Consider the following 16,876-nt stretch of genomic DNA (forward strand, 5'->3'; position numbering starts at 1 on the left):
GGGGCACTAAGCTCCCACGAGCCGCATGGCAAGGCAAAACGAAAAAACAAAAAAAACCCCTGGCCCCCCAGGTCATCATGAAAGATATTTGTCAAAGTAGGAGAATAGAACACATTTTATTGAACACTTGTCAGCTTGATTTATAGCTTTACGATATGCTGACGTATGGTATGAGGCCTCCACTTCTACTCTTGCCCCAGCCCCTCGGGCATTAGGGGTGGGCTTCGGTCAGCCCTGCCCGCCGAACCATACGCTCCACCAGGGAGGCCGTGTGCGGTACCCCCGCCCCAGAGCACAGTGCCTGGCACAGAAGAGCAGATAATAAATATCGGCTGTGAGAAACAAGTGAGATGATATGGTGCAAATGTCAATAAATATTAGCTATTATTGTTTGAACACATGAACGGGCCGGTGGGCCAGGGGGCTGAGACCCATATACTGAGGTTGTTTGTGTACAAGAAGGGAAGGGGGGCTGATGACCGCAGCGTCCACGCTTCCTTTTCTGAGGATGTGCCCTCCTTCCCCCTACCCATCGGGTCTCCCTCCCAGCTCTTCATGGCAAGGTGGGCACCAGGGAGGCCTACCTGACAGCCGAGGCACTGAGAGGGGCTAGGAGCTCCTGCCAGTGCTACTTCCCCTCCCCGCAGAGAAGAACAGCTGCGGCAGATTCCCTCTTTGCCTCAGGGACCTCCCCAGGCCCAGACAGAACCCACTCAGCTTCGTTTCCCTGCTTTACCGTAAGGCCATGCTGGGGTTGAGGGGTAGCTGAAAGGATTGATTTCACCCTCACAGGAGGCTGTGCTCTGGTGTGAGAGGAGTCCGATCACCCCCCAGACCCTGAACCAGGCACTTTGCCTTTGTACGCCTCAGTCTCGTCATCTGCAAGACGGCATTACTAGTAGAAATGGTGCAAGTCAAGTGGCAGGTGCAGGGCACACATTTAGTGACCAGGAAGAACCCCTGCACAGAGCACAAGTGGATCAGGGAGGGCAGAGGCCCAGAACCTCAACAGGAAAGTCAATGAAGAGGGTCTACAGCCAGCCAGTGATTGGGCCTGGCAGGAGCTTCAGCCCAGAGGCCCGGGGAAAGGTAGCTTCAGCTGCCCGCCGGAGGCCCGGCTCAGTCCTGTTTCCGCAGCAGGGAGGTTGTCGATTGCTGCTTCATGATGGGCACAGTGCCACGCACGGGCCGGGGACCCACAGGGCCTCCCTGAAGGCCTCCACCAGGTGCAGGCCTGACGAAGCCAGGAAGCCCTTCGGCCAAATTCCTCCTCGCAACAGCCGCCGTCCCAGAAAACTCTCCCCCCACCCCTCGTTCTCGCACACGCACAGTAGGTGGCGCTGTGATAAAGAATAGAGCCCAATTAACCCCCAAACAGGCCAAATCAGAGAAAAAAAAAAAAAAAAAAAAAAATCACATTTTGCGAACTGCCCACCAGGAGTCACCATACCCTCAGAACCGAGAGGTGCAGAACTCGCACGGGCCTGCGGACTGGCGGGAGGCGGAGGGTCTCAGAGATAGAGTCCAGACGCGTGGCTTCCAGCCGCCCCGCTTCTATGCAGGACCACTGTCGCCGCCCCCACTCCCAGGTCCGCAGCGCCATCAGCGGGGGTAGGGGTGCGGGCCCGCGGTCAGTGCGGCGGGAAGACGTCTGCGCACTGCTGCAGGATGAGCTCCACCACCTGGTTCTGGAACACCATGGTCATGGGCATGCTGGTTTCCTCTGTCTCGGGCCGCAGCAGCGTGGGCCCGAACACTATGGCCACGCTCTGCACGGACATGCGGTTCTGTTCTCCGTGCTCGATCACCCTGCGGTGGGGGTGGGGTGGAATCAGGGCCCAGAGCTGGGGGGAGGCGTGCGGGGGAGGGTCCTATCAGGCCCGCCTCCCCATTCCCCTGCGGCTCCCCGGCTCACCTGCACAGGTGCTGGAAGAGCAGCCGCATTGTGTCGTGGTTGGGGGCGGGCAGCGAGCGCACCAGGCTCTGAATACAGCGGCTGCGCTGAGCCTGGTCCTGCAGCTCTGGGCAGGGGAAGGGTCAGAGGCAGAGAGAAGAGAGGGAGGGAAACAGAGGGCGCTGACTTCCAGTATTTTGCGGGGGCGGTCCCAGCCAGACGGGTGCCTGAGGCAGCCCAGCCCCACCCCTACCCCATCCGCCCCACCTCCCTCAGGCGCTCACTGATGGCTGCGATGAACTGGGGGAAGTGCGAGAAGGGGAAGAGGGGCTCGGGCAGCTCTCGAAAGAAGAGCTTCAGGGCGCCGGTGATTACGTGGACGTCCTCCCAGCGTCCGTCGTCCAGGTCCAGACGTTCATCTGCGGAAAGGGGGGAAGGGAGGAAGAGGAGGTCAGCATCCCTTTGCACCCTCGGGCCTGGGGCAGGGACAGGGGACGGGCCTCACCGTGGTCCACCTTATAGCGCAGCTTCTGGATGGTGGCCAGGTTTCCACTGATGCGGTATAGACCGTCGATGTCCAGCCCTGTAGCGGAGGGAGGCGCTGACCGCGGGTTCGGTGGGATGGCGCTAAAGCCCTTGCTATGATTCCTGCTCAGGAACTCCCGTTTTTTCCCCCTCGACCCTGTGCTCCCCGGGGGTTCCGTCTGGGGTCCTGGAAGGAGGCCTTCAGGCTCCCGGAATGCCAGGCCCAGCCGGCCGGCGCACGTACGTACCCCGGGCCTCGACGGCGCGGATGCACTGCTGCACGAAGCGCGGCACCTGGCTCTTCTCGCGCTCACACAGCACGGCCAGCGCGCAGCCGAACACCTGGTCTGGGGGAAAGGCTCGTCAGCGTCGCCTCGCCCCTGCGCCACCGGCGCCCAGCTCTCCGGGTCCCTCCTGTACCTCTGATGTAGCCCTTCTCCCGCAGCGACTGCAGCGTGGGCCGCTTCAGCAGGAACTTGCGGAGCTTGTTCCGGACCTTGCTCAGGTCGCTCTCCAGACCTCCGTGCCCCGGGGTGGGCACGGCTGCCCAACGGGAATGGGAATGCCAGGGCTGGGTCAGTCAGTGGTGCCGGGGTTGGCCCGGCAGCCCTAGCCCGGTCGTCACCACCCCACCCAAAGGATGCCCACCACCCCCTCCACCAGCCTCACCCCCAAGCACACCTGCACCAGGCCGTGCCTCATCGTCCCGCCAGCTTCCTAGGCGCTCACTCGACCCAAAGTCCACGGTGCTGCTCTCACTTTCCTCCTCGGGGGGTAGGTCTGCGGACTAGAATCACACAGCCTCAGAGAGGCAGAGCCTTGGGCCAGCTGCATGTCCTTCTGGGATGGGGTGAGGGACCCGAAGTGCCCTCCCAGCAGACCTGGACTGGAGACCCCCAGGCAGGGAGTTTGCTGTTTCCTTATCCAGGCCAACCCCCTTCGCCTCCACCAGAGAACCCCAAACGCTCCCCTCCCTTGACTGCATGGAGCCCTCCAGGTGTTGGAGACAGTCATCCTGTCCTCCCCCACCTTTTCTTATCCTGACTACCCCTACCGACCTCCCAGTTCCTGGTCCACTTTCCCCATAATTTTCCTTAGCTCCTCTGTACACACTCCAGTAGGTCAGTGTTCCTCAGTACGAGGCTCCCAGTTCGAGCTGGCAGTTTGAGCTGGGGCCGGAGCGCTGCCAACAACCTCACCGGCATCACCTCCCTGGATCTGGATCCCTACCTCTATTAATACAGCCAGGCAGGGCATCCAGTGTTGCCTGGTCCCTTAATAGGGACTTAAGGATCAAAAAGCCTCAGGTCGTTTCCAGGTGAAGAGCTGTCAGAGCGGGCCTACCCCATCTCTACGTATGCAATTGATATATTGAACTTCCAAAACAATGCTAGACTCATCAATTCAATCCTTTTAAGTTCTGTCTTCTGGTTTCAGCCTGTCTTTCCAGCCTCAGGCTGTTTAGCAGAGTATTTACTTTTCTCTTGCCTCAGTGTGGAATGGGACACTCCTCTAGGATATGCCCACCTGGAGAGTCCTCCTGTGTGGCCAACCCCAGAGGCTGGATTCACTTCCTTAAGAAAGGCTAATTTCTTCAGCAGCCCATCTGCATCTGCAGAGAGGGCTACTTACCCACCGGTGCCATGGAGCTCCCAGTGCCCGAGTGGAGGGCCCCACCCACAGTGGGCACAGCTGCCCTGCATAATGGCTGCCCATCCCCTCCCCACCAGCCTTGGCGGCCCCCAGCTCTGCCTACCAGCTCCTGGATGCCCTGGGCAATGGCCTTGTGCCAGGTGCTGATGATGGCTTCCGAGTCATGCTGGATCAGGTACTCTGAGCCATCTCGGCTCCGCAGCTGGTGGGACACAAATCACTCAGTCATCTCTGGTTCGCTGGGTCTGTCCCAGGGGGGATACAGAGGTAGAGGTGACCTGCTCCTGTCCCCAGGAACTCAGAGCCTAACAGAGCAAGGGCCTCACCCCAAGCCAAGGTATTTCACCTCATTAAAGCGGTAGGTAACAGCACCTCCGTGTTACAGATGGGCAAACTGAGGCACAGTGAGTGTAAGCAACTTCCTCGTGGACACACAGCAAGGATCTGAGTGCAGAAGATCTGCACATCTGTCAACGGTCTGGTGTGCTTTTCCCTGCCCCATCCTGTCTCTCCATGAGCCACAGAACACGGCAGGCCTACCCAGAGCACAGGCCAGCAAAAAAGTCAATGAAAGAAACTCCCGGTGGGAGAGCCCAAAGCCACTCTTTTATACTATTGAGGAGCAAGCAGATATTAACAGCCTGGGCTATTTTTCAGCTGACTGCTGTTTCCCTAACAAAGTCTACAAAGAACAAGGTGAGGCAACTTGGATGGATCTCTCCTCAACCTCTGGCTCTGAGACCCAAACATTCAAGGTCGATGGGAATGGTTGGTGGCCACAGCTTTGGGTCACACGAGAGTCAGAGTCAGCAAAAACTGTCTCAGACAACAGGGTACAAACTTCCAGAATCAGAGAGGGCTGTGTTTTGGCTGTCTACCTATCTAACTCAGACTTGAATGCTACTTAAAATGCTTTCCAAGACAAAACCAAACAAACCTGCAAGTTCTACCCCATCCCCCTCCCTGCAAAGACTAGAGAACCTTCAGTGTGCGCACCTCGTGTGTGCCCACAGATAGCACAACCTCGTGCTAACCTGAACTGACAGGAGCCCTGTCTGTTATCCCAGAGAATGGCCTAACAATGCCTCTGAAACAACAGCCATTACTGTTGGCAGCTGTCTCAAAACATATTCAGTTCCTATTTGAGTTTCATACGGAGGCACATCTGTCTAGTTACATTATCAATATACTGCTCAAGACATTCATTCTGTTTACTGCACAGGCAAGCCGAGCTCAAACCAGCCATTCTCAGGGGACTGTTACTGAAGTTTTCTGTGACTCTGGGGTGACTAGAAAGACCGGCCATCCTCAATGATATAGAATTTGGGGCGGTCTCTTGAGAAACATCCAAAGTCACCTACAGGTCACCCCTGAGTGGAGGAAGGATGGCTGCCAGCCAGTGGGAAGCAGGGGCCTCCAGGATTTCCATTCAAGACTGTCAGCCTTCCCGTCGGCTGGAGGAGCTCTCAAAAGCACCATCTGCCTTCCAGTCCTTGCCAGAAAAGACAACTCAGAAGCGTCTCCTCTGAAGCTTTCATCCAAAGCCCGGTCAGAGAGGTGACATTCAGAGAGCCCTGTTTGAAGGATGTCCCTCCAGATCAGGAAGGAGCATACCTAGCAAATATGATGTCCCTCCTCAATCTGACGTCCACGGCAGACATTGCTAGTCGGTTACAGCGCTAAGCCTGGGGAAGGCTCCAGACCTACTGATCAGAGCGGCTCATGAGACAAAACAGGTTTCCAGCTCTGCTCTGTGGATACTCTGGTTCTAGAACTGAATGAAGCTGGGTGAATCATCATTAAACGACACACTCAAGCTCCTTGCAGAATTGCTTTTTCTGAGCTGAGATGGAAGGTCATGCTTTTGGGGCTTTCATCAGATGTTAGCTGAAACAGCCCAAGCGTCCCTTTACTAAACTAGAACGGAGCTGCACACTAGAAACTGATTTCCCTCAAAATCTAGGAAGGTTTCCCCCCGCCCCAATAATAAGAGCCGTGTAACTGATTGCCGTTCTCTTTTCACTCTGGCCACCAGGAAGCCTGGAGGTGATTTTTTTCAGCAACGACAACTTTAGCACCTGTACATCATTCCAATCCCTCTCCGCGCTGCCCTCTTCCTCTAACTTGTCTTGTGCGTCCTGGCTTTCAGTGGCTTTTTCCAGCTCACCATATGCCTTGTTATTGTGAGCTCCCTCAAAACATTCGGGGACTGAGGTGAGGGTAAGAGTAGTTTAAAAACAAGACAACACATGGACAGTGAAGGGAAACACAACAGTGAAGACGGTGAAGACAACACATGGACAGTGGCCTGGGGGGGTCTTGCCTGGGCCCCACCTGGCCTCTCTCTTCCTGCTGCAGAGCCTGAGAAACGTGTCCACTACCCTGGTTTATTCACTGCCAGTTGGAAGCTGGGCTCTGACCAGCTAGAGCAGGTGTCCCAGCCTACCAGAGTAAGTAGCTGGGGACCCAGAGCCTCCTGTCTGTCTCAGGCCAAAGCAGCTAGGATGAGGACTGCGCTTCTAGGCGTGACAGTTTCATTCCCCAAGGACCCCCTGCTTAGGACCAAGGACTCCAGTGAACTCCACTCCTGGAGAGGGAGCTGCAGAATCTGTGATGCCGGAAACACTGTGGATGGATCCCCAAGGTGGAGGCAGTTTTGGTTTTGAGCCCGGAGAATTCCAGCCCTAACTCCCCAGGTCCACCTGCTTGGGGCTTGCTTAGTGAGGGTCCCAAGCCATCAGTAAGCCCCTTCTCCTTCTCCCCCACCCCACCACTCACCTCCAGCACATTCTTCTTGCTGGATTTGTCTTTGGGGGCCCAGGCGAGAGAGGCCCCCTTCAGCTCCACCGTGTACTCGGGGGTGGAGAGCTTGGAAGGCTGCCTCTGCGGGAGAGGGAAGAAGGGTTGGAGAGAGCATGGTTACAGCGCACCCTCAGCTCAGCTTGGGCCCGTCACAGCGTCCTGGCTCCAATATACCAGGCTCCCTTGGCTTCAGGGACAAAATGGGGTCACAGCTCTGGGGGCAGGGGGCCCAAGGGTTCCTGGACCCCAGAGATCCTGGTACTTCTTAACCATGGAGCCTGCAGGCTGGCTGGTTGTTTGCTACCTGCCCACCTAGGAGAGGAAAGGAGAAAGGAGTGCAGCCCCATCTCTGCGAGCGGGTGTGTCCAGTCCCCAGTCTCCCTGCCCACCAGGCTGGAGCTGTCCATCCTCAAGGACTGGTCCCCAGGCCCAAGGTGGCTGGAAGTGCTTGTCCTGGGGTGATCTGCTCTCATCACCCCCTGCCAAGGCCCAGCTCCCTTGACACTCATATTCCACGGTCTCAGACCTAGCCTTTGGCAAGGCTGATGAGATGAAGACCCACAGGAGTCAGGAGCAGACGGGGTGGTCCCTGCTGGGCGCCTGGGCCTTACCAGGCCACCTGCAGTCGAGGTCTTCGAGTCCTTGAAGAATGTCAGGATGCCGCCCTCCAGCACTGTCCACGAGGCACTCCAGTTCTTCTTCCTAGGCGGGGCGGTGGTGGCAGGGCTTGGGTTCAGTCCTGGTCTGAGGCCCCCCTCCCACCCCCAGGAGCAGGGCGCAGAGTTTAAGAACACAGCTTGGGGCACCCAACCGTAAGGGGTGGACTCCCAGCGCTAACACCTGGTAGCCAAGGGACCTGGGGCAAGTCACTTCCTCAGTGCCTCAGGGTCCTCACAGGACCTCATAAAGTCGCTCTGAGGGTTAACAAGAGCCTGGCATACGGGAAGTGCTCAGTGAACGGCATCGTTAAGGCCCACCGTGGAGTCCGGGGGCAGACGGGTTCTCACCGGAGCCGCTTTCCTTTGTCCACCGTCTTGGTTCGATGGAGCACGCCTGCCTTGTCCAGGGTCTTGATCTTAGAGAAAGAAGGGGAAGGAGGAGGCAGTTAAGGGGGGAGCCACGGGGGTGGGGCGGGGGGCGAGAGGCTTGCCTCCCTCTCAGCCAGCCACTCCCCACAGGCTGGGCCTGAGTCTCCACTGAACCCTCTTTGCCGGCACCTGGCCGCTGCTTGGTGGGGTGCCTGCTCCCACAGCAGGAGCAGCAGCAGGAGAGACTTCCTTCCAGCTCCGAGCCTCGCCCAGCTCTGAGCCTGGGATGACCCAGAACCCAGGTTCATTCAGCCCAGGCTAGTGCTCGGGGCTATGGTGGAGACGTGCCTCCAGACCCAATCCCAGCCTCCAGAACCTCCAGAAACACCCCAGTTTTTCTGCGGGGGTCCTGCCTGGTCCTACATGCCCCCTCCCTCACCTTCTCCTCAGGTGGGCTGGCCTGGGCCGGGGTCTCACTGTCCTGGCTGGATTTGCGGATGCTTCGAGGGGCAGGGACAGGGACCTGGGGAGAAAGACACTGTCGTATATAACCGCCCCCCTCCTCTCCCCGGCACTCTCCCTTCCCCACTTGGTTACCTGGGGCAGCTCCCACTGAACGGAGGCGTCATCTGGATTGTAGAAGTAAGGCTTCCCGTGTTGGTCCTCCAACCTCATCCACTGTGGGGAGAGGGATGGTCAGGGACCTAGCTCTCCTCATGATGGGGGAGCAAAAGGTTCCCTCCAACCAGAGGCCAACATAGCCCCGAAGAGTTTACACGGGCAGGTGTGGGTGATTCGGTCTTGGGCTGACTTGGAGCCCGCGCGGGAACTTCAGTTTAGAGTGTTAAGGGGAGCGACCCCGCGGCTGTCTGGGACCATCTGCCCACTGCCCCTACCTGTTCTTGGGTGTAGTTGTTAGTGTACAGCGTCTGCCCATCCTGGCTCACGTGGCAAGACCAGCCTGGAGGTGTGACCAAGGGAGAGGCGGGGCCGGGCTCACCGAAGGAGCCCACGGGGGAATAGTCTTCCTCTGGGTAACTGGTCAGCAACTCGGGGTAGTCCGTCTCAGGGGTGGGGGGCTGCAGGGAGCAGAAGAGTCAGAGGCTCTCAGAGCCAGCAGTGACCCCAGGGGCCCGGCCCTTTCGGTCCAGGCCACGCCCCCTCACCCTAGTTCCCCCGAGCTGTGGGAGACAGAGGCGGGGTCAAAGTCTCTCAGAGATAGCCCCGCCCACCCATGACCACGACTCCTCTCTCTCTGAGGCCCTCAGAGCCAGCCCCGCCCACCCTGGCCAGGCCCCGCCCTTTCAGACGAGGCCCCGCCCCTCACCCTCTGGTCCCTGGGGCTGCCGGGGCTCAGGCCAGGCTGCATCTCCTGCTCGTCCTCCGGCTGGTCCTCGGACTCGTCCTCCCAGGCCGTCTCGCCCGTCAGCGAGTTGTAGAAGAACACCCTGCGGCTCTCCTCATCCCAGTACTGGCCCCACTCGGTCTCGAGGCTCTCGTGGCTGCCCACCGAAGCCGGAGACGTGGCCGGGCTGGCGGCGCCCTCGGCAGCCTCGAAGGGCGACTCCCAGGTGGTCACGCCCGTGTCCGGGTTGTAGTAGTAGGGGCGCCCGGTGCCCGCGTCCGTGTGCGTCTCCCACACCGAGCCGGTGCAGTGGGCTGCGGTGGCGCCAGGCGACGTGGCCCGAGGCTGCCTCTCTACGTTCGCGTACACGGGCTCTGGGAGGTCATCCACCTGCGGCGGGAGGAAGGAGACGTGACCTTCAGGGCAGCCCCGCGGTCACATCGTCCCCACTCGGGCACTCGCCACTTGGGCGACTTTCAGCAAGTCACAGCACCTCTCTGCCTCGGTTCCCCCAGATGCAAAATGTCTGCCCTCCCCACCCCGGAAATTGTAGTGAAGAGAGAATGAGGAAATGTTCTTGAAAGTGCCTTGTAAAGTATGAAGTGCCCCAGATGCATGGGACAATTAGATTAATTATTTATCAACAGTAGTAAAATATCGATAACGAAGTTCTCCAGCTGCACACTCACAGGTGTGAATCAAAGGTTGCGCAGGAACAGAGAAATGGCCTGGGCCCAGTTCCTTCTTGCCTCAGGCCCCAGGACACTGGGGGGCGGGGCCCTGCTCCATTCTACAGCCCCCACAAAGAACCCCCAGCCCTCCTTCCTCCTCTGCCAAGAAAGCTCTGAACTGGAACCAGTACTGCCTCCGGTTCCAGATTTGGAGCCGTTACTTCCCCAATACAGGGTTTGCAGGCCTCAGAATCAATCGCAGACAAGAGAAAGAGAAAGAACCAGATGGGAAGGAGGAAGGAGGGCAAAGAAAAGGTGAGCCCCATGTCCCCCTCCGAAGTAAAGTGAGGTGGGCTGGAGGGTCCAGTCACACAGAATATAAGCCTGGTCATGCTTAACACCCTCACGGCTCCCTGTTGGGCAAACTCTAAGCCCTTACCAGGGCCCCAGAGGCCTTCCGTCACCTGCCTGTCTTCCCCCCTATTTCCTGCCACTCCTGGCCCTTGCCTTGAACTTCAAGCTCCAGTAGCACCGGCTTGCTGGAGGCCCCCAGCCTCTCTGCTGTGTCTGCTACAGGCCTCTGCTCCCTCACAACCTGCCCCTCCTGGCTGACTCCTATTCCTTCTTTAGGACTCAGCTCAGGTGTCAGGTTCCAGATCTCTCCCGAGATTTCTCCTGGGTGCCCACCACCCCCAGCCTAGCACCCACCAGAAAGATAACTAATGACACTATCAAACCCCAGGCAGCAGAAGAGCACGAGGAGATTAATACTGTTTTCTAAGAATGCATAATGGTACAAGGGAAAAGCAGATTTCAAAAATGTCAACTCAGTACAATTCCAATTTTGTGTTTTTAGAAACTCTCCAAAATGCTAACGGAGGTCATCTCTGGGTAGGGTAATTATAGGACTTGGATTTGGTCTTGTTTAGTATTTTTCTTTTCTGCAGCATCAAAATTTTGTGCAATAAATCTTTTTTAAAAAATCATAGAGGGACTTCCCTGGTGGCGCAGTGGTTAAGAATCCGCCTGCCAATGCCGGGGACACGGGTTCGAGCCCTGGTCCGGGAAGATCCCACATGCCGTGGAGCAACTAAGCCCATGCGCCACAACTACTGAGCCTGTGCTCTAGAGCCTGCGAGCCCCAACTACTGAGCCCACGTGACACAACTACTGAAGCCCGCGTGCTCTGGGGCCTGCATGCCGCAACTGCTGAAGCTTGTGTGCCTAGAGCCCGTGCTCCGCAGCAAGAGAAGCCACCGCAATGAGAAGCCCGCGCACCACAACGAAGAGCGGCCCCTGCTCGCCGCAGCTAGAGAAAGCCCGCGCGCAGCAACGAAGACCCAACGCAGCCAAAAATAAATTAATTTTAAAAAAATCATAGAGGTTCCTCTGTTGCTGTAACACCTTCACTAAGCTATAAACCAGGGGTCCCCAATCCCCTGGCCACGGACCGGTAGTGGTCCCCAGCCTGTTAGGAACTGGGCCGCACAGCCCAAGGTGAGCGGCGGGCGAGCAAGCGAAGCTTCATCTGCTGCGCCCCACCACTCCCCATAGCTGGCATTACAGCCTGAACCATCCCCCACCTCCCCCCCCTCCTGCCCCGGTCTTCCATGAAACTGGTGCCTGGTGCCAAAAAGTTTGGGGACTGCTGCTATAAACTGCTCGAGAGGGGAAGCACCTCCCGCTCAAGGCAGCCTCTCACTGGGCCTTGGGCAGGCGCCTACAAAAACATTCACTTGGCCAGCAAAGATCTGCCTGCTCTGTGCCAGGCACTGTTCTAGGCACTGGGAATGCAGCCGTGGACAAATGGACACAAATCTGCCCTGGCGGAGCTGACACTCTAGCGCATATGTGTGTAAATGGTGGTGGGGTGAGGAGGGCACCAAGCAGGGTGATAGGGAAATGCACCGCACCTCAGTGATGACTGCTGCTAACAAGAAAACGAAAATAGAAGGGGGTGTTGCCATTTGAGACAGTGTGATGGGCCCCAGGCATGGAGGGGGCAGGAAGACCTGCGTACACCAGTCCACTCCTCTCCCTCGCTCCACAAGCTCCTGTGTGGCCGAAATGGGACCTTCCGCACCACTTCTCTCTCTGTCCACAACAGCCCTCCTGTGGCATCCTGTATTCCAACCACACTGGCCTGCTGACCCTCCCCCAAACACAAAAGGCATCTTCTTACCCCCATGCCTTTGCTCCAGATGTTCCTGTAGCCTGGAAACCCACCACCCTCCCTCCGCATTCCCTGCTGGTCCAAATCCTGCTCCTCTGCTGGTGCTCAGCCCACAAGCCTCACCTGGGGGAGGCTTTCTCCCTCGGATGAGAAGTCTAACCCGCTGGAACTCTGCTTGTCGCTCTGTTGGGGCCTGATGGCATTCTGCCTTGGTGGTCCGTTCATTGTCCAGCCATCTGCCTAACTTCTCTGCCCCCAAAAGGCAAGAGTTTCTTGAGATCAAGACCCAGGATGATGTAACTGACCATAGTTGACCCCCAGGAGATGGTCCAGTGCCCTGAGCCACACAGCCGATCCATCAGAAACACTTACTGAGACCTCCCTGGTGGTCCAGTGGTTAAGACTCCGCGCTCCCAATGCAGGGGGCCCAGATTCGATCCCTGGTCAGGGAACTAGATCCCACATGCCACAACTAAGAGCCCGCGTGACGCAACTAAGGATTCCGAATGCCGCTACTAAAAGGTCCCACGTGCCACAGCAAAGATGTCACGTGCCGCACGTAAGACCCGGCACAGCCAAGTAAATAGATAAATATTTTTTAAAAAATGCTTTATAACAAACAAACAAACAAAAACAATTACTGCATGAGTACGCAAGTCAATTCCATGCCAAACTTCAGTAACAAACAAAAACCAAACACACCTGATACTGCAGGAGAGACTGGGGTTAGCTTTGAGCAAGAACTTCCTGAAAATGAGAGTTCAGGCACAGGAACCAGGGAAATCCTTGGGAGAACAGGATATGGGCAGCGGGTGGAGGAAAGTGGATGACCGGACACACCTCCTACCCACCCCAGCTGGACCCCAGCGGCCTTGCTCATCCCGGGGACAGGGGCTGGAAGGGTGCCAAGGAAGGAGACAGGCTCTTGGGAGTGGGGAATTCCACGTGGCCAGGCTGCTGGCCCTGGCTCTGAGTCCACGGGGAGCCCCAGGCTGGTCCGGCTGATCGGGGCCTTGTACAAGGAACACGCCCAGCCGGTATAGAGGAGATTTGGGAGGTAGAAGTTGAGGCCCCCCACGTGACTGTCACCAGGAAGAGAAGACACAGAATTACACTGGGGAGCTCCAGACTGCAAATCAGAGGCCAAACGGGGGCAGGGCAATGCCCCTCGGAGGGAAGCACAGTCTAAGGATTGGAGCTGCCCCAGAGACACAGGCAGCTTTGGAAGGTTGTGAGGGGCCTTCGTCTGAGGTGGGCAAGCAGAGTCGAACCCCTGCTAGGGACGCTGCAGCGCTGTGGAAAGAGGTGGACTGAAGTAGCCCCGAGGCCCTTTCAGACTCTAGAACTCTCTGTAGAGCCCCCGCAGTGCTGAGATAGAGGTACTTCCCTCTCCTGGCAGAGCCTCAGACAGGTTCAGACTGGCTCCTGGAAGCCAGGTGGTGAAGCCAGGCCCTCCAGGCCCTCAGGCCTTCAAGGAGGAGCTCTCCCCGGTTAGAGCAGGGCTGCCGCCCCTCCCCCAACTCCTGGAGGCTGAGACTAGATGCAGACACAGCCCGTCAACAGGGGTCTGACTAGGGCACCAGGGGCTCTTGGGCCCCAGATCCCAGTCATGTTAGAGACACAGGGGACACTGAGTGGGAAAGAGAAAGTGGTCTCCCACCTCAGTCCGGAGAACAGAGCCAAGAGGGGCCCGGCTGCACCCATGCCCCTCTCAAATCCAGTCCCCTCCCCTTGCCCACAGGCAGGTGACAGGCCTTGCCTCTCCCCTCCCCGCCCCCCAGCCCCGAAGCAGGTCACCACCTCTCAGCATCCCTATGCCACCCCTCTCAGACAGGCGGGGCCTCAGAAAAGGAAAGAGGAAAGAAGGGAGGAGTCCCACCTCGGTGAGGCTCCCTCAGCTCCTAGTGGGGCCAGAGGATGGAGGCCCACTGGCAGCCCCTGACCCCATAGACCCCTCTGCCATCCCCATCAGAGGCTGAGCTCTCCCCGCAATGCCAGGGTCCCCTACCTGTCCCCGCAGGCCCCGACTCTGCCTCCTGGTCAGTTTGGCAATGATGTCCACCATCCTGTGCCCCTGAGCTGCTGGGATGGAGCCCTGGGAAGGCTTTGGGGGTGGAGCTAAGGGGCACAAGCCCAGGGCTGGTACAGGGCAACAGGGAAACAAGAAGTTGTCTTGCGATGGCGGGAGGCTGAGCCTCCAGCCCATTTCCTGTCAGGGCTGCGGAAATGCTGCCTGAGAAGGAAGCCTCCTGAGACAGGGTGGGGTGGAGTCGGGTAGGGGTACCTCGGGGCAGGGGTATTTTATGTCCAGGGAAACCACTGACCACCCCGCTCAGTGCTCTGATTACCAGGGAGTTCTGAAACCCAGGCCCAGACACAGACGCGGAGCAGGCTGCACAGAGGACGGCACTGGGCCCGTGGTAGGGGGGAGGGGTGGGCTGCACATACGGGGGCCGGCAGAGGGGGCAGCTGGGTGCTGGGGCCTGGGCTGGTGTAGACAGGACAACGAGTGGCCGTCAACTCCTCCAAGGCCCAGGGAGGATGTGATGGAGAAGAGGAAGCTTCTGTGTGTGTGGGGATGTCTCAAAGAGGAAGGGGCCTGGGCAGACGTGGTATCGGAGGGAGCTGGTGTCTGGATCCCTCCAGCCACGTGGAGGACAGGCGGGATTCTGGCCACACCACCATCTACCCGCCTGACCGCCTGGGTCCGCCTCCTCCAGCCTTGGTCACCAAGACGCATGCGTGCACCCTCACCTGCGTGCCCACACACACGAGCAGGTACGCCCGGGCCCCTCCCCTGCCCTCCATGGACCCAGAGACTAGCCCCCCACCCCACCCTACCCTAAGAGCTTTCTTCTGGCCTCTCCTCTCTTCACCCCCTCACCAGGTGGGTGCTCACAGGGGACACAGCAGGTCCTGGATGAGAAGCTGCGGCCTCTCCTCCGAGCCTTTGGGGTCCATCTTGTCTTTATTAATCCCCTCAGAGGTGCTTCCTCCTCAGCCCCAAGTGCCCACCACCCGGCAGCCCGCGGGCTCGCCCGCAGTGGCTGAACAGGACGCTCTGACCCTCACCCTCCCACCTGCATCCCAGGGCCCTCATCTCCCATTTCAGCAATCCCTCACCCCACAGCCCTGGCTCTCCTTCCTTCCCGGCCCACATCCCCCAGGCTCTCCTCCCCTGCACCCACTGTGGGCTCAGGACAGGGACACCCAAGTCGAGCCAGGCATGGTGTAGATCTGGGGTGTGGAACACCTGGGGAGACCCCATTCAGAGCAAGTCTGAGGCCTATGCCCTACTCTGCCCTCAGGGCTCTAGTATCACTTCACTACCATCCCCTGTGCCCCAACTCAGAAGCCAGCAGCCCAGGGGCAAGACTAATCCCCCAGAGAGGCCTGGAGTCCTCACTTGTCACACATATGGCGCGTCACCTTGCCCCTACCCTGAGGGCCAGGGAACACACACACACACACACACACACACACACACACACACACAGAGCCACCAAGAGAGAAGAAGCCAAGCCCCAGAGAAGGGAAGAAGCTCTGCAAATCCCAGAGCAGCTGAGCCACCAGGGAGGAGCTGGGGTGGGGAGGGAAGACAGGAGGACAGGCGCGGGAACCTAGGCCCTCAGCACGGCCCCACAGGAGGAATTGGGGAGCAGGGTCTCCCTGTGGCAGGGACCAGGAGTGACAGTGGGGGGATGGCTGGGACCACAGAAAAGGCAGCCAGCGCCCTGGCCACAGCTCCTCCCCTCTAAGAGGCCTGGCTCCCACGCCTGGGGTCTCCCTCTGGGCTCCGGCTCCACACTTCAGGGACCGAGCAAAACCCACGCAGCTCTGGCCTGTCCTGGTCACCGAGGCTGGCTCCTCAGGCATCCTGCCCGGGCTTCCCCTCCCCCGAGGAGAGGAGGTGTTGACCACAGCGGCTCCCCAGCAGGGTCCTCCACTCTCACCACACCCTCGCGCCTGGAGAGGCACGTGCGGGGGGAAGGGGACACAACAAGCCAGCTGCATATCGCCCATCTCTCCAAAACTCTCACAGAAGTATCGGGCCAGGAGCTGGTGCAACCAGAAAATCCTATCAGCTGTCTGGGACCAGAGGCAAAAGAAATGCCCACAGACCAGCGACTGAGCCCAGGGGCTGGCTAAGGGGGGCCGGGGCAGGGGGGACAGGAACTCCTCGGCTGCCTCTGAGCCTGCTCTGTGCCACCTGGGCTGGGGTGGAGGGGGAAATGAGTCGTGATCTTTGTCCCCAGGGCCTTAGCCGTGTACAGAACCGCCCCTGTTCTGGCGCCTGTCCCTCCTCTGAGCACACCTTCTCCAGCACAGAGTCCAGGCCTCACTCCGTATCCACCCCTACCACCGCGCAGTGGGGAGCCATGCCTGGCCCCGCCCCCTGAGAGGCACTTAGCGTGAGATTCCAAACACAAGGACCTGGGGTGAGGTTCTTCTCCTGGGTTTGGGGCAGAAGCTCCATTCAATTAAAGGGAAAAGAGAATGGAGCCAGAGTCCAGAGACCTGGCTTCTTGTGTAGACTCTGTCTCAGTGTCTCTCTGGGCAACCCCTGGAATCTCTGGACCTCAGTTTCTTTATCCATAGAACGGGCTGTCATTCTCTCCCCCGCTCAAAGGGTTGGCTGGTACAAAAGAGCCAAGCAGGAACCTGAGTTCCCACCCCCACATGGGGACGTGGGGAGGAAAGCAGGGTTGCACTTCTGCTTTTCTGGTTTGGGGTTTCAGTTGGGTGCCCTTGGTTCTGGACTCTGTTCCCAGCCTCTTGGTGCCC

At 58.7% G+C, this 16,876-nt stretch overlaps 1 protein-coding gene across 7 annotated transcripts in view; it reads right to left on the minus strand.

Annotated features, from left to right (window-relative positions):
* Positions 1-1,541: 1,541 nt before the first annotated feature.
* ARHGAP27 (Rho GTPase activating protein 27) overlaps positions 1,542-16,876 on the minus strand; it is a 31,066-nt gene continuing 15,731 nt past the window's right edge. For 5 of the 7 annotated variants that reach the window (XM_027098859.1, XM_027098858.1, XM_027098857.1 and 2 more), the window contains exons 4-18: positions 9,230-9,637; positions 8,799-8,981; positions 8,500-8,580; positions 8,342-8,425; positions 7,882-7,949; positions 7,486-7,576; positions 6,851-6,955; positions 4,176-4,274; positions 3,101-3,206; positions 2,840-2,962; positions 2,668-2,766; positions 2,400-2,477; positions 2,179-2,313; positions 1,916-2,021; positions 1,542-1,809 (exon numbers count right to left, since the gene is read on the minus strand). In XM_027098859.1, coding sequence (XP_026954660.1) covers positions 1,632-1,809; positions 1,916-2,021; positions 2,179-2,313; positions 2,400-2,477; positions 2,668-2,766; positions 2,840-2,962; positions 3,101-3,206; positions 4,176-4,274; positions 6,851-6,955; positions 7,486-7,576; positions 7,882-7,949; positions 8,342-8,425; positions 8,500-8,580; positions 8,799-8,981; positions 9,230-9,637 — 1,944 coding nt within the window. In that variant the 3' untranslated portion in view covers positions 1,542-1,631. Of the gene's footprint in view, positions 1,810-1,915; positions 2,022-2,178; positions 2,314-2,399; positions 2,478-2,667; positions 2,767-2,839; positions 2,991-3,100; positions 3,207-4,175; positions 4,275-6,850; positions 6,956-7,485; positions 7,577-7,881; positions 7,950-8,341; positions 8,426-8,499; positions 8,581-8,798; positions 8,982-9,229; positions 9,638-14,099; positions 14,673-16,876 lie in introns of those variants that run through there. The other 2 variants (XM_027098863.1, XM_027098862.1) reach the window with 2 other exon arrangements.

The sequence above is a fragment of the Aethalodelphis obliquidens genome, unplaced genomic scaffold (assembly GCF_003676395.1).
Source record: "Aethalodelphis obliquidens isolate GAN/ISIS:26980383/991018 unplaced genomic scaffold, ASM367639v1 scaffold126, whole genome shotgun sequence".
Taxonomy (NCBI): domain Eukaryota; kingdom Metazoa; phylum Chordata; class Mammalia; order Artiodactyla; family Delphinidae; genus Aethalodelphis; species Aethalodelphis obliquidens.